General features: G+C 43.6%; 1 protein-coding gene across 1 annotated transcript; it reads left to right on the top strand.

Annotated features, from left to right (window-relative positions):
• Positions 1-504: 504 nt before the first annotated feature.
• LOC139312270 (vomeronasal type-2 receptor 26-like) lies at positions 505-12,223 on the top strand (the record flags this gene model as incomplete). Its single annotated transcript, XM_070936906.1, has 6 exons — positions 505-952; positions 3,690-3,735; positions 5,971-6,025; positions 6,750-6,878; positions 10,495-10,624; positions 11,367-12,223. Coding segments are annotated over exons 1-6 (1,665 nt in total), but the record flags the coding sequence as incomplete, so codon positions are not given.
• Between the last annotated feature and the right edge of the window lie 683 nt (positions 12,224-12,906).

Here is a 12,906-nt window from a genome sequence, read left to right as displayed (position 1 = left end):
CTGGAAGCCAACTGTCAGCCACACACCCAGTCTCCCATTCATTCCTCTCTTTCTTTGTGTCTCTGGGCTCAACCAGTGCCACAGTCCACCATGCAGGCCTGGAAGGGTGCACCTATGACATGGTGGTGGGCAGCAGCAGCAATGGTCAGGCGTGCTTGGATAAATGATCTATGAACTCTTGCAGGCGGATGTAGAGCATGCCCAGGCAACAGACGTGGGCCAGGAAGGCAGCCTCACTTGGGTGCAGCAATGGTGGCAGCTCGGGAGACACCTGTGGGGGAGAAGGAGGAGAAGGAGGAGAAGGAGGAGGAAGGGCGTTGAGCTGGGCCCATGAAGAGAGGGAGGGCCCACCTGCAAGCCACCGCCTATGAAGAGGCTGCCCGGGTAGCCACTCAGTGCCCGCAGCAGCTCATGTATCATGGCGCTGCACAGGAACCAAGCCTTAGACCCTCTTTGCAGGAGCCCCAATGAACCTCATTTGTGGTTCAGGCAGACACAAGTGACATGGCGGTGACTGCTGTTCTACTGCAAAGGAATGCCCAAAACAATCTAATGCCGTGTGCTTACATATCAAGAAAGTTAACGGACATTAAGCACAGATGGGCGGTATGGGAGAAAGAGGCATTTGTGGCTCTCATATCCTGGAGACACTTCCTAGAGGGGGTTAGTGAGCCTTTTGAGGTGTGGACTGACCCCAAGAATCTCGAGGCGCTGAAGACCCTGAGGAAACTTTCTCCCAAGCAGGTTTGTTGGGCTCAATATTTCAAATGCTTTAACTTTAACCTGAAATACATCCTGTGGGGTAAAAACCTTTTAGCTGATGCTCTCTCCCGTAAGCCCCAGTTTGACAGCCGACGGGAAGAGATAGTTCACACCATGATCTCCGCGACTCTGCCAGCTGCCCAGGCCTGCACCAGACCGCAAACGCACCAGGGTTCCACCCTACCCGAAGGTAAGTTGACAGTGGAGCTGAAAGCGGTGCTTTTGACTGATTCCTGGTTCAAGGAAAACCAGGCAGACCTAACCCTAACAAACGGGTTGGCATGGAAGGGGAGTAAACTTTACGTGCTCCACAGCCTGTGACTCTTGGTACTAAAGAGGAGTCATGATTCTCGACTAGGTGGCCGCTTTGGATTTTTAAAAACCCTCCATTTGACTAGGTGACAATTCTGGTGGCCAAAGATGAAAGCTGATGTGGAAGACTATGTGAGGAGCTGCGCCACCTGTGCCATCATGAAATCCCGACCAGGGAAGTCCCCTGGATTTCTCCAGGCTGTGGCCGAACCCACCAAACCCTGGGAGGAGATTGTGATGGACTTCATAGTTGAGCTCCCTGACAGTGGGGGTAACAGGGTTATTTGGACTGTCATTGATTTATTCTCCAAGCAAGCACACTTCACTGCCTGCCAAGGACTACCCTCGGCCAAGAAGCTGGCAAAGCTGTTTGTGAAACACATCTATAGGCTACATGGAGTCCCAAGGAGAATAATATTGGACCACGGGGTCCAGTTTACCACTAACTTCTGGAGAGAGTTTATATGATCCATTGGATCATCTCAGGGACTTAGCTCGGCTTTTCACCCATCGACTAATGGATTGGCTGAAAAATTGAACTCAATGGTGGAGCAGTACATTAGGTGTTATGTAAATTATCAACAGGAAAACTGGGCGGACTTGCTACCATTTGCAGAAGTGGCTTATAATAATGCAGTACACAGCAGTACTGAGTTGACTCCTTCTCAGATAACTACGGGCATGGATTTTGTGCCAATGCCTGAGTTGCCTAGAGAGTCACCCACTTCTACGTCCCTAATGGAATGGATGACCTCGTTGAAAGAGGGTTGGGAGAATACTAAGAAAGCTTTAGCAGAGTCAGCGGAAAGATATAAGGCCCAGGCCGACAAACGCCGGTCTCTCCAGCCATCTTTCCGAATAGGCAATAAGGTGTATTTGTCAACCAAGTATCTAAAATTGAGGTTACCCAGCAAGACGTTTGGACCCAAATTCATAGGTCCCTTCCCTATAGTGAAAGTTATTACCCCAATGACTGTCCAACTTAGGCTCCCTCGCATATTAGGGAAAATGCACCCCCATTTTCCACAGTAGCTTATTGAGACCGGCCAGAGACTCTAACCTAAGACCCTTGCCAGCTGCTCCACCCTCTCCTTTGGTTGTTCAAGGGGAGACTCAACTGTCACCTGTTCCTCAAGGAAGAGGTGTGAATCCAAACGGGCCCTCAGATTCCACTACAGCTCAGTCGGAGGCATTGCAACACCTTAATGTCCAAAGAAGATAAACACTCAGATAGAGAAGCCCTTCCCCCACACAACCACTCTATCCTACCAAGGGTCAGTTGAAGCCTGTTGTTCCCCATCCAGATCCACAGAGCATCCAGGCATTATGAAGAAACATCCAAAGTACCAGTTAGTTCACCTGGGACACAGATGTACAACAGGTTATCATCTGCATAGAGACATATCTCATTCTATGGCAACTTGTAGATGTTAAACAGGAACAAAGAGAGCACCAAGTCCTCTGGCATCCCACAAAGCAGGGGCTGCCTGGTGGACTTCTCATCCTCCCTTGAGGTCAATTGGGACTGGCCACGGAGGAAGGAGAACAACCAGCACAAAATTCTACTCCACTCCCTTAAATCCTGGAACCGACCCAAAGGTATACATGGTCAATCATGCCAAAAGACATGGCTAAGACTGCAAGAACAAGAATGGACGCATGACCTCTGTCCTGCTTCCACCAGAGATCATACAAAAGGGTGACTAATGCTGTCTCATTCCAGGCCTGAAATCTGATCGGATGAAGTCTAGATAATCCACTTAATCCAGGATCCTCTCAAGGTTCAGCCCTACCACTTTCTCAATCACCTTCTCTTAAAAGAGGAGGTGGGAGACTGGATGAAATAATCAGCATGGTGGTGTCCAGGAAAGGTTTCTTGAAGAGAGGCCATAACAGCAGTTCTTTAAAGGATGTTGGGAAGACCCTCTTCCTCAAGGATGAATTAACCATCATTAGGATCCACCCACATGTGACCTTCCAGGTGGCCTTGACCAGCCAAGAGGGGCATGGATCTAGTTCACAGGTGGTCACATCTAGATTCCTAGGATGACTTCCTTAGGTTCAACTGGATCAAACTGTTGCTAGATAACTGGGTAAGTTCTTTCCTCAGCCATGTCCATAGGATCTATACCATGCTTGGCCTCCAACAAGGAACAGATCCAAGCAATTTTATCAACCAGATGCACAGAGAATTCCTCGGGGAGGTCAGAAGGTAAACCTTCATGTGATCGTCACCCAGAAGGTTCGGGATAATCTTTTAAAGGGCCATGGGTGACACTCAGTGCAATAAAAAATGCAACAAGAATGGAGAAATATAGACATTTTGCAGCTTCTACTGCCATGAGGTAGGCCTTAATAGAAGCTCTAGCTCATGTTGAGTCAGATTCATCCCTCATTCCTTCAGCAGAGTTCTAGATGCCTCTTGATCCTTTTTGATCCATCTATTGAATCGTGGGGCATGTTAGGACCAATGGATCAGGAGAGGTTGCATGCAAGTGATCGTATCCAAGGCCACAATAGCTTTCCTATTTCAGGCAGTAACCAAGGTCTCAGCAGAATCATGTATCAGACCCTCAGGTATAATTCTCAGTTCCTCGGATCTTGTCTCCCTGCAGAGAAGGGCAGCATAAAAGAATCTCACAGTCATCAGGCCATGATCTGGTCAGGACAAAGAGGACAAGGCTAGCTCCTCCTCAGATCACGTTCTAGTAGTCTGCCAAGAAAACCATGTTGGGTGTGTCATCATTATTTTGACTTGAGCCAGGAATGATGGTGGCCATGGTGAGATGCCTGTATGGCCAGCCCCAGGGATAGCAAATGGACACCTCTCAAGACCATCAGTCTGGGGAACCCCACAGTCAACTGTGAAATACACTCCAGAGGCTCAGACATGGAGGTTGCTATGCAGCAGGAAGGTTGGTACAGTGGCAACGATCCCAACCGGTCCTGTGAATGAATCTTCAAGAAAAGAATTTCAGACCTGGCAACTTGCAGAACAGCACCCCAAAAGACCAAAAGAGACACCTGGATGACAATTGCTACAGCAACAGAAATTTGCAAGTCTTGCCATAAAATTGGCAAAAAGTTAATATCCTGACATTCTTCCTCAAATTACATTACTGCCTTGTGCCACTATTCCCAAGTATCCCTCATATTATCTGACCCAACTAGGGCATCAGCCAAAATCCATCTTGTGGGCAGGGGACACTTTCACATAGGTCAACTAGACAGTTTCCCCATGACACCACCTGCTCTGTGAATTACAAGAAGAGACATAAACATGTTTTCCATTCTCTTGCATGAAGAGAAGCTGTTGCTAAGGGGATAGGACAATGGCTCTTCCCTGCAATTATCAGAAGAACAGATACATATTTCATTTATCCCCTGTGGATTTCTAGGCACAAAAATCTTCCAAGATAAAATTTGCTTTAAAAAAATCTCTGAGTTCACCAGATGGGGTGGGCAGATCGTGTCACCTTAGCCTGTCTTGCAAAGACTTACATGCCTTTGTTTCCTCTATGGTTACAGCCCAAACACAGGTAAGAGGATGCATGTTTTATATAAATTTCTCTTGGTGCCATCCAGGTGGCACAGGTGGTGTCTGATCTGCTAAAGGTCGAGTGAGACTTCAGGAGCAACCTTCAAATCAGTTTCTGCATAAACCTTGATTTCTGTTCTAGGAGGGAAGGAGACGAGACTGACAGTCATGCTACTGCTGTTGCTGATGCTTTTCTGGCTCCTGGCTCCAACTTCAGCAAAGAGTTTGAAAACCATCTGTGTGTTCAGGGGTTATATCAACTTAAAGGAAAGTTACTATAGGCCTGGTGATCTGATTATTGGTGGGAATTTGCCCTTGGGAACCATTTTAAAGTCTGTTGTCCCAGCCTTTGATACAATGAATTTTCCTATAAATAGTCCGTAAGTTTCAACTGGAGGGGAAATATGCAGATAATTGTTTTCTTTGCTTTAAATTCAGGGAGTTTTATCAGAAATACTTCTAGAGTCTGTACTGTCCTGGTGCAGTGCACATTTTTTGCTTTTCTCAATAAAATAGCAAGCTGTTGAAATATGCTGGAATTCTCAATCTCTTCATCAAGAAGATGATAAACAACAAAAATGAAGAGGGAAGCTGTGCTGGCCTAGTGAAGAAGTTGAATTATAATATTAATTTGACCAGTAACTTCTGGTAGAAAATTCAAATAAAAGGTCAACACTCTTCAAGTGTCCAGGATACAAAAATCTCTCTCAGTGTTGGAATCAGCATTGCTCATGAATAATGGCCTTCAGGAAACCTATGAGGTGATCCCCACTGTACTCCTGTGCTCAGCAATCTTTACCCCACCTGAAGAAGCTGCTCCAAGAGAGACCTGAAAGAATTACATTGAAATGGGAGCAGTTGGAAAGGATTTCAGCTACCGAAGCAAAGTGAATATGGCAGGGATGATAGAGAGTATAAAACAGTCCATGATATTGATGGAAAGGCTTGTCTCCTTTCTCACAAAGTCATCCAAGTTTAGCCAAGGGAAATCCTTTGAAGAAAACCCAAACCCAGTAAATTTGGAAGTTTCTGCTCCCAAATTTTCCCCCAAACAGTGAAGCAAATTCTACAGCCATGCACAAGTTTTCCTGTAATGTTCTCCAATGTTTTTCTCACTACAGACTCATCCTCGGTAACTACCAGCAGTTCCTTGCATTGATGTTTGCTGTCTCCCAGGTCAATAAGGATTTCCTTCTGCTCCCCAACATCACCCTTGGCTTCCACATCTATGGCCATTTCCAGAGGGAGAGGTCTATTTCCTTAAACAGCCTCTCCATGCTCTCCTCACGAGGCCAAGTGGTTCCAGGGTACAAATGTGACCTGCAGGACACTCTGTTCTCCGTCATTGGTGGTCTCAGTGCCAAATCCTCGAGGCAGATGGCCTCCATCTTCAGCATCTTTAAGGTGCCACAGGTAAGGGAGCTCTCTTGGATACAGTATGGAGTAGACAAACTCTCGGCTTTCCAATTCACGTCTATGTAAACGCTGAAACAATCAAAGCCAGTTCACTGTGTTTGGCTTAATTCGCTATACACAGGAATCAGGAAAAGACGAGTATGCTCCATACAATGTCGGCACTGAGAGCAATCACCTCAGCACAATTTAAACAAGCTGCATCGCCCGCACCCCAACCTCGTAATGCGTCTCAGCTGTTGGGCAGCGACTTCCTGCTCACTCTAACCAGGATATGGGATCATGATGCTCCCAAAGCTACAATGATGTTGATTCATTGGCCGCATATCCCCTCATCTCGCACCCATTCAACCATCACCAGTAGTCCATTAGTGCCTCCACCACAACCGAAACCTAGCCACCCGGTGCACATCCCCTCCTGGAATCATTGCAGGAGCATTGTGTGTGTGAACGTTCTTGTGACAAGCCATGGCTGGGCTCGACACAAACATGAGAAGCATACTCAGAGGCGAAAGAGGTAGTTTTTTCTGGGAGGGGGCATATAACGAACATGTGACATCAAAATGTGTTGCTGGGAGATCTTCCTAAAAAGGGAAGGAGATTAAGCTTGCCACTCAGAATGAGACAACCTGACTGCTGGGGCCACAAACCAGACAATGGTGACCCCTAAAGTCAAATATCTAACTTTACTTTGTTTTTGAAAAAAGAATCTCTTTTTCTCCAGCTCGGTGTTGGCTTTGAGTTTTCTCAGGGGGAGAGAAGAATGTACCCTTCCTTCATCCGGATGAATCCCAAGGAATCTCCTCAGTATGTGGGTTTAGTGCAGCTGCTCCTGTATTTCCAGTGGAACTGGGTTGGTCTTATGGCCCCTGAAGATGACAGGGGAGAACATTTCATTTCAATTCTGATGCCATTGCTCCAGGAGAAGGAGATATGCCTGGCCTTCACTGAAAGGTTGAAATTAGATAATATTCGGATTATAATGAAAAAATTACTTCTCAGTTTACAGACTTGGTCAAAAACTGAAGTGATTATTCTGTTTGGAGACTTCGATTGTAGTACTGGTGTACAGGCAGTTTTGTCTGTCCAGGAAAAAGTGAGCAAGATAACATTTCAGAATGTTTGGATCTTAACCTCCCATTGGAAACTTAGTTTGCATGAATCTGAAGACATCTTGCTATTTCTAAAGTCTTTCCATGGAGCCTTGCATTTCAGGGACCACACTGGGGATGTCTCAGAATTCAATCATTTTGTTCTGTCTTTAGACCCCTTGAATCCACAAGGGGATGTATTTCTCCCTCCATGGTGGCAAAAGACCTTTCATTGCAAGATGTACAAACCAGGCAAGATCCCTCCAAAGGGGGAAAAACAATGTACAGGAAAGGAGAATCTGCAGAATCTGCCAAATTACATTTTTGAAAAAAGCATGACAGGCGAAAGTTACAATAGCTACAATGCCATTTTTGCTGTGGCACATGCTTTACATGCAATGTATGGATTCAGAGCCCGACCGACCATGATGAGGCTTGGAAAGAGGATCTCCAATGTCCAGTCATGGCAGGTAATTACTGTGGCTTCCTTAAAAAGGAAAACATATTAAAAGCAATTATTAGAAAAAAATGAAATAAGAATAATGTTTTGTTGGAAGAGTTTGGGGGGGGGGGAGAAGAGAAGTATACGAAATGAACTGTCCATAAGATCCATAGAAGAAAGACCTTCATAAAGTCTTGAAAGGCTTCAATGGTTGCCAGAGTTTCAGGAGGTAACCCTGACAGGGAGTAGATGTCAGCTGAGACCAAAAGAACAATCTGGATGTATTTGAGAAAGAAGCTTCCAGAAGTCAGTAGAAGTCCTAGTTGGCATATTTGCGGAACACCCTCTGTTTCCCTCAGCATGGAACCCAAATTCAACTTGTAGAAAGACACTCAATTTGTTTGAACCTTGGTTTATGTTTGTATAGTTTAACATCCTCTGTGACCCCACTCAGTTTGTCCAGTTTTACATTTATTGCACTGCTCAGCTTGTTGTGTGAATTCAGAAAGTCTTGGTCCATCTGAGCACATATAGCAGGACTCAAAATGGTCTTAATGGGTTGTTTGTCTGAAACCCATCAGACTTTTCTGCATTAATGGATAGATGTTGAACTTCTCTGAACAGTGAAGAGACAAACCAGGGCAAGCCCTTCCTTTTCCTTGACTCCATTTCATCAAACAGGTGGTCTGCATTGTGCTCTGTTCAATTCTCAGATGGAGAAAATCAGAGGAATTGTACTCTGTTCTCATACAAATTATTTCATTGTTGCTAAAGTTACAAGACCCCAGGACAATGTAAATATTTAAAACTACATGTAACCAAGTATTACAGGAGGAACAGCATAAACAACCTCGTAGAAGACCTTCACTCTATCAAGGACCTTGGAGTACTCATCTCAAATGATCTAAGCACCAGAGCCCACTGTAAAAGCATTGCCAAAAAGGCATTAAGAGTTGTTAATCTAATCTTGTGAAACTTCTTCTCCAGTAATATTGTACTGCAAACTGGGGCATATAAAACCTTTGCTAGACCAATTCTCAAATACAGCTCATCTGCCTGGACCCCACACTGTATATCAGACATTAATACAATTGAACGAGTCCAGAGATATTTCATGAGAAGAGTACTCCACTCCTCTGCTCACAACAGAATACCTTATGCCTCCAGGCTCGTAATCTTGTATTAGTCAATTTAGAACAATGCTGCCTTTGGTCTGACCTAAGCATGGTACACAAAATTATCTGCCACAACATCTTACTTCTCAATGACTACTTTAGCTTCCACTGCAATAACACAAGCACACAACAGATACAAACTCAAGGTAAACTGCTCCAAACTCGATTGTGTAAAATACGACTTCAGCAACAGAGTGGTCAATGCCTGGAATGCACTACCTGACTCTGTTGTTTCTTCCCCACACCCCCAAAACTTTAACCTTAGACAGTATACTGTTGACCTCACCCCATTCCTCAGAGGTCTGTAAGGGGCGTGCATAAGCGCACCAATGTGCCTACCATCCCTGTCCTAATGTCCCTTTTTATTCATATCCATTTCATGTATTCATAATCATGTTTATACTTATATGTGTTATCTTATACATATTTGAGAAATAATAAATAAATAAATAAAATATGATTAATTTTGGAATGTGGCACTAAAATCTTTCAATGTACTTATTCTGATGAAGCTTGATTTTTATTTATTTATTTATTTATTTTTATATGCCACCCTTCTCCAGAAACTCAGGGCGGTTTACAATGCGTTAAGCAATAGCCTTCATACTTTTGTATATTTTGTACAAAGTCAGCTTATTGCCCCTACAAACCAGGTCCTCGTTTTACCCACCTTAGAAAGGATGGAAGGCTGAGTCGACCTTGAGCTGGGAGAGAATTGAACTGCAGTAATTGCAGGCAGCTGGATGTTAAATCATGCCTTAGTAGGAGGCATTATCCTCCTACGCCACTCAAGCTCCTATTTGAGGCAAACATGATACAAAGGACCAAAGAAAAACCATTTGTAGTTTCAGAGTTAAATATTTGATGTTACTGCAGATTCCTCAGTTCTCCAACAAGGGAAGTCCTCTAGTTTTTCAGAAATAAACTCATCTTCTCAAGTTTGTCACCATGTTCTGATAGAAGCCATAACCGTAGCTCTAACCAAATACTCCTATTTCTGAAGGTCTCCTTTCTTTCAGATTCTTCCCTATTTGGGCAATGTGCAGTTCAACAACAGTGCTGGAGATGAAGTCTCCTTCTCGGAAGATGGACTGGGATCTGCTCGTTATCACCTTCTCAACTGGGTTTTCCTCCCCAATCAATCTTTTCTCCCCATAAAGGTTGGGCAAGTAAATCCTGAGGCTCCCCCAGGCCAAGATTTCACCATTAACTCTGATGGAATCGTCTGGGCCACAAAGGTGAGCTTTAAGGTAATATAGTAAGTGCAGGGAGATTCATTCTCTTCCTGAGTTACAGAAGATCTTTCTAAGTGGAAAAATAATCAATTGAGTCAGAAATTATGGAAGTCATTTAGTGAAAAATCTGCTTTGTATCTAGCACATTTGGGATTTGATTTGTGTCATTCCACAAAGGGTTAGGCTTGGGAGCAACATCTGCTTCAAATGCAGGATGCAAATACAGCAAGCAACATGGATTTCCATGGATCATTGATGCCTTTTAGAAATGCTGTAGTTCAGTCACAAGCCTTCCTCTGCAGGCTGAGATCCCAGTTCCAATCTCCAGCATCTGTTGGTAGGTTTTGAGTGCCACTGGCCTGAATCCCCCAGCACCTGTTCCTGGTTTGTGATAGACAGTGGCAATCTATTTCTTTAGAATAGAATCTGAAAATAGAAGGAGGAATAAAGAAGGGAAATCGTAATGGGGAAAAGAATGAATGCAGCAAGTTCGTTGCTTAAGTAATTTCAAATACTTCTCTTTTAGACCATCCCCTTTGCCAGATGTGGCATAAAGAGGTGCCATGCAGGAGAGAGGAAAAGAGTTCCAGAGGGAAAGCAGCTTTGCTGCTACCAGTGTGACGCTTGTTCAGAAGCGACCATTTCTAATCAGACAGGTAGACAAGACTTCAAAAGTAGATCTTCCAAGATCAAAGAATACATTCATTAAATCTATTTGGTTTTTTGTGATCATTTTTGATATGGTTGACATGCATTCATGCTTTTCAGCAGAACCTTTCAGTTGATGGATCTAAATTGTCCTGGCCACAGAAGTCACCTTTCCCAATCCTGAGCAATTCCATGCAGGATAGTTTTAGGGCAGAATTTATGAATCTCCAACTTGCATTTCAACTCCTCCTCTAATATCTAATTGTGGAACCCAAAGTCTAATCTTTTCCTGAGGAAGTGGGGTTTTCAGTCCAAGCTTTAATTCTTATTACTTAATGCATGTTTCATCCATCAATATTATCAACCTCTGAGGAAATAGACCTGCCAGAGAAAGAGGAGATTCATCTACCTGTGTCTCTTTGATAGAGTAGGAGCGATCAAATAAGTCTGAATGAACACATCTGAAGCACAAAGCAGAGAGGTTAAGGCAGGGATAATGTACACATAAACAAAACAGCAACATTCCTGGATAACAGGTCTATCGATCTTCTGTTGGTTCCATTATAAAGTAGGGGAGAAAACAGGCAGGAATCTCAAATTGAAAGACACATTACTCGTAGAATTGCATAGTGAATGGATAGCTGGAATTGAACTAATCCTCGTCACTAGCTAATCTATCCTAGAATCATTATAAATGCAGCATGATTTGCTTGAATGAATGAATTCTTAAACAAGGATTCTTGATTTCAGATGCTGCTCACTGTGAACCCTGCCCAGAAGACCAATATCCCAACAAGGACAAGGACCAATGCATTGCCAAGAAGATCCACTTCCTTGCCTATCAAGACACCCTGGGATACACTTTAGTTTCTCTCACTCTTTTTCTCTCTGTGAGCACATCTGCAGTCCTGGTGATTTTCTCTAAACATCATGACACACCAATTGTTAAGGCCAACAACAGAGAACTCACCTACATCCTGCTGGTCTCCCTCCTGCTCTGCTTCCTCTGCTCCTTCCTCTTCATTGGTCAACCAGGGAAGGTCACCTGTCTTATACGACAATCTGCCTTTGCCATTCTCTTTTCCCTGGCAGTTTCCTCTGTGTTGGCAAAAACTGTCATGGTGGTTCTGGCCTTCATGGCCACCAAGCCAGGGAACAGGTCAAGGAAACTCTTAGGAAAACCACTGACTAACTCTATTGTCTTAGCGTGTCCCCTGGTCCAAGCAGTCCTTTGTGCCACCTGGCTTGGAACCTCTCCTCCATTTCTCAACTTGGACTTCCACTCCTTGTTTGGAGAGACCATCTTAGAATGTAAGGAAGGTTCAGCTTTAATGTTTTACATGGTCCTCACCTATCTAGCTTTTTTGGCCCTTGTCAGTTTCACAGTGGCATTTCTAGCTAGGAAATTGCCTGATAGTTTTAATGAAGCCAAGTTCATTACTTTTAGCATGCTGGTCTTTTGCAGTGTCTGGGTCTCCTTCCTCCCCACCTACCTGAGCACCAAAGGAAAATCCATGGTGGCTGTGGAGATTTTCTCCATTTTGGCCTCTGGGGCTGCTCTCTTGGCCTGTATTTTTGTCCCCAAATGCTACATTATTCTGCTGAGGCCCGATCTGAATTGTAGAGAAAATATAGTAAGAAACAAGAATGTCTAACTAATGCCGGGATCTGCTTTTTATATTTATATTTCTCTTTGTGGCATGTTTAGAATATGATGATTTCTAAAAAAAAATAATGTCTTCAAAGAGGAATTTCTCCATTAAAAAATTCCTTATCAAATGCCACAATTGGTTAGAATTTACCTATGGTCAACAGCAATCACCCAGCCTTTTGTTTATCATACCTTCAAAATATCCTCATGTTGTCCAGTGCCTAATGTTGATGGAAAACTAGTTATTAAAGATGTATTCATTATTTCAAGGAGGACATTTTCTCATTCCATTCTTTTTAATTTAATTATTTTTTTAAATAGTGTTTTAAAGAGTTGGAATCAGTGTTTTTAGGCCTATATGGTTGTTTCCTTAGACGTCTGAGGCTTTATAGAGTTCTCTACCAGTATTCAGTTCTTTTTAATAACATCTCCCTTTCCATAAAATGGCCTCTCATGTGGGAAATAGAAACAATGGAGGGATGTGTGCTAACTGGCCCATAAAATAGCAATTCTCTGGCTTTCAATAAGCTTTATCAACATTTCTACGGCAACGTAACTGATATCCTTTTTTATTAAGAGAATATTTCTCTGTTGAAGATAGTAACAGTAGAAGAGTGGCAACATAATTGATAGTTTGTT

Source organism: Pituophis catenifer, unplaced genomic scaffold (genome assembly GCF_029215685.1).
Source record: "Pituophis catenifer annectens isolate HBS135680 unplaced genomic scaffold, rPitCat1.0.hap2 SCAF_1, whole genome shotgun sequence".
In the NCBI taxonomy this organism is placed as follows: domain Eukaryota; kingdom Metazoa; phylum Chordata; class Lepidosauria; order Squamata; family Colubridae; genus Pituophis; species Pituophis catenifer.
This window is presented reverse-complemented; position numbering and strand designations above follow the sequence as displayed.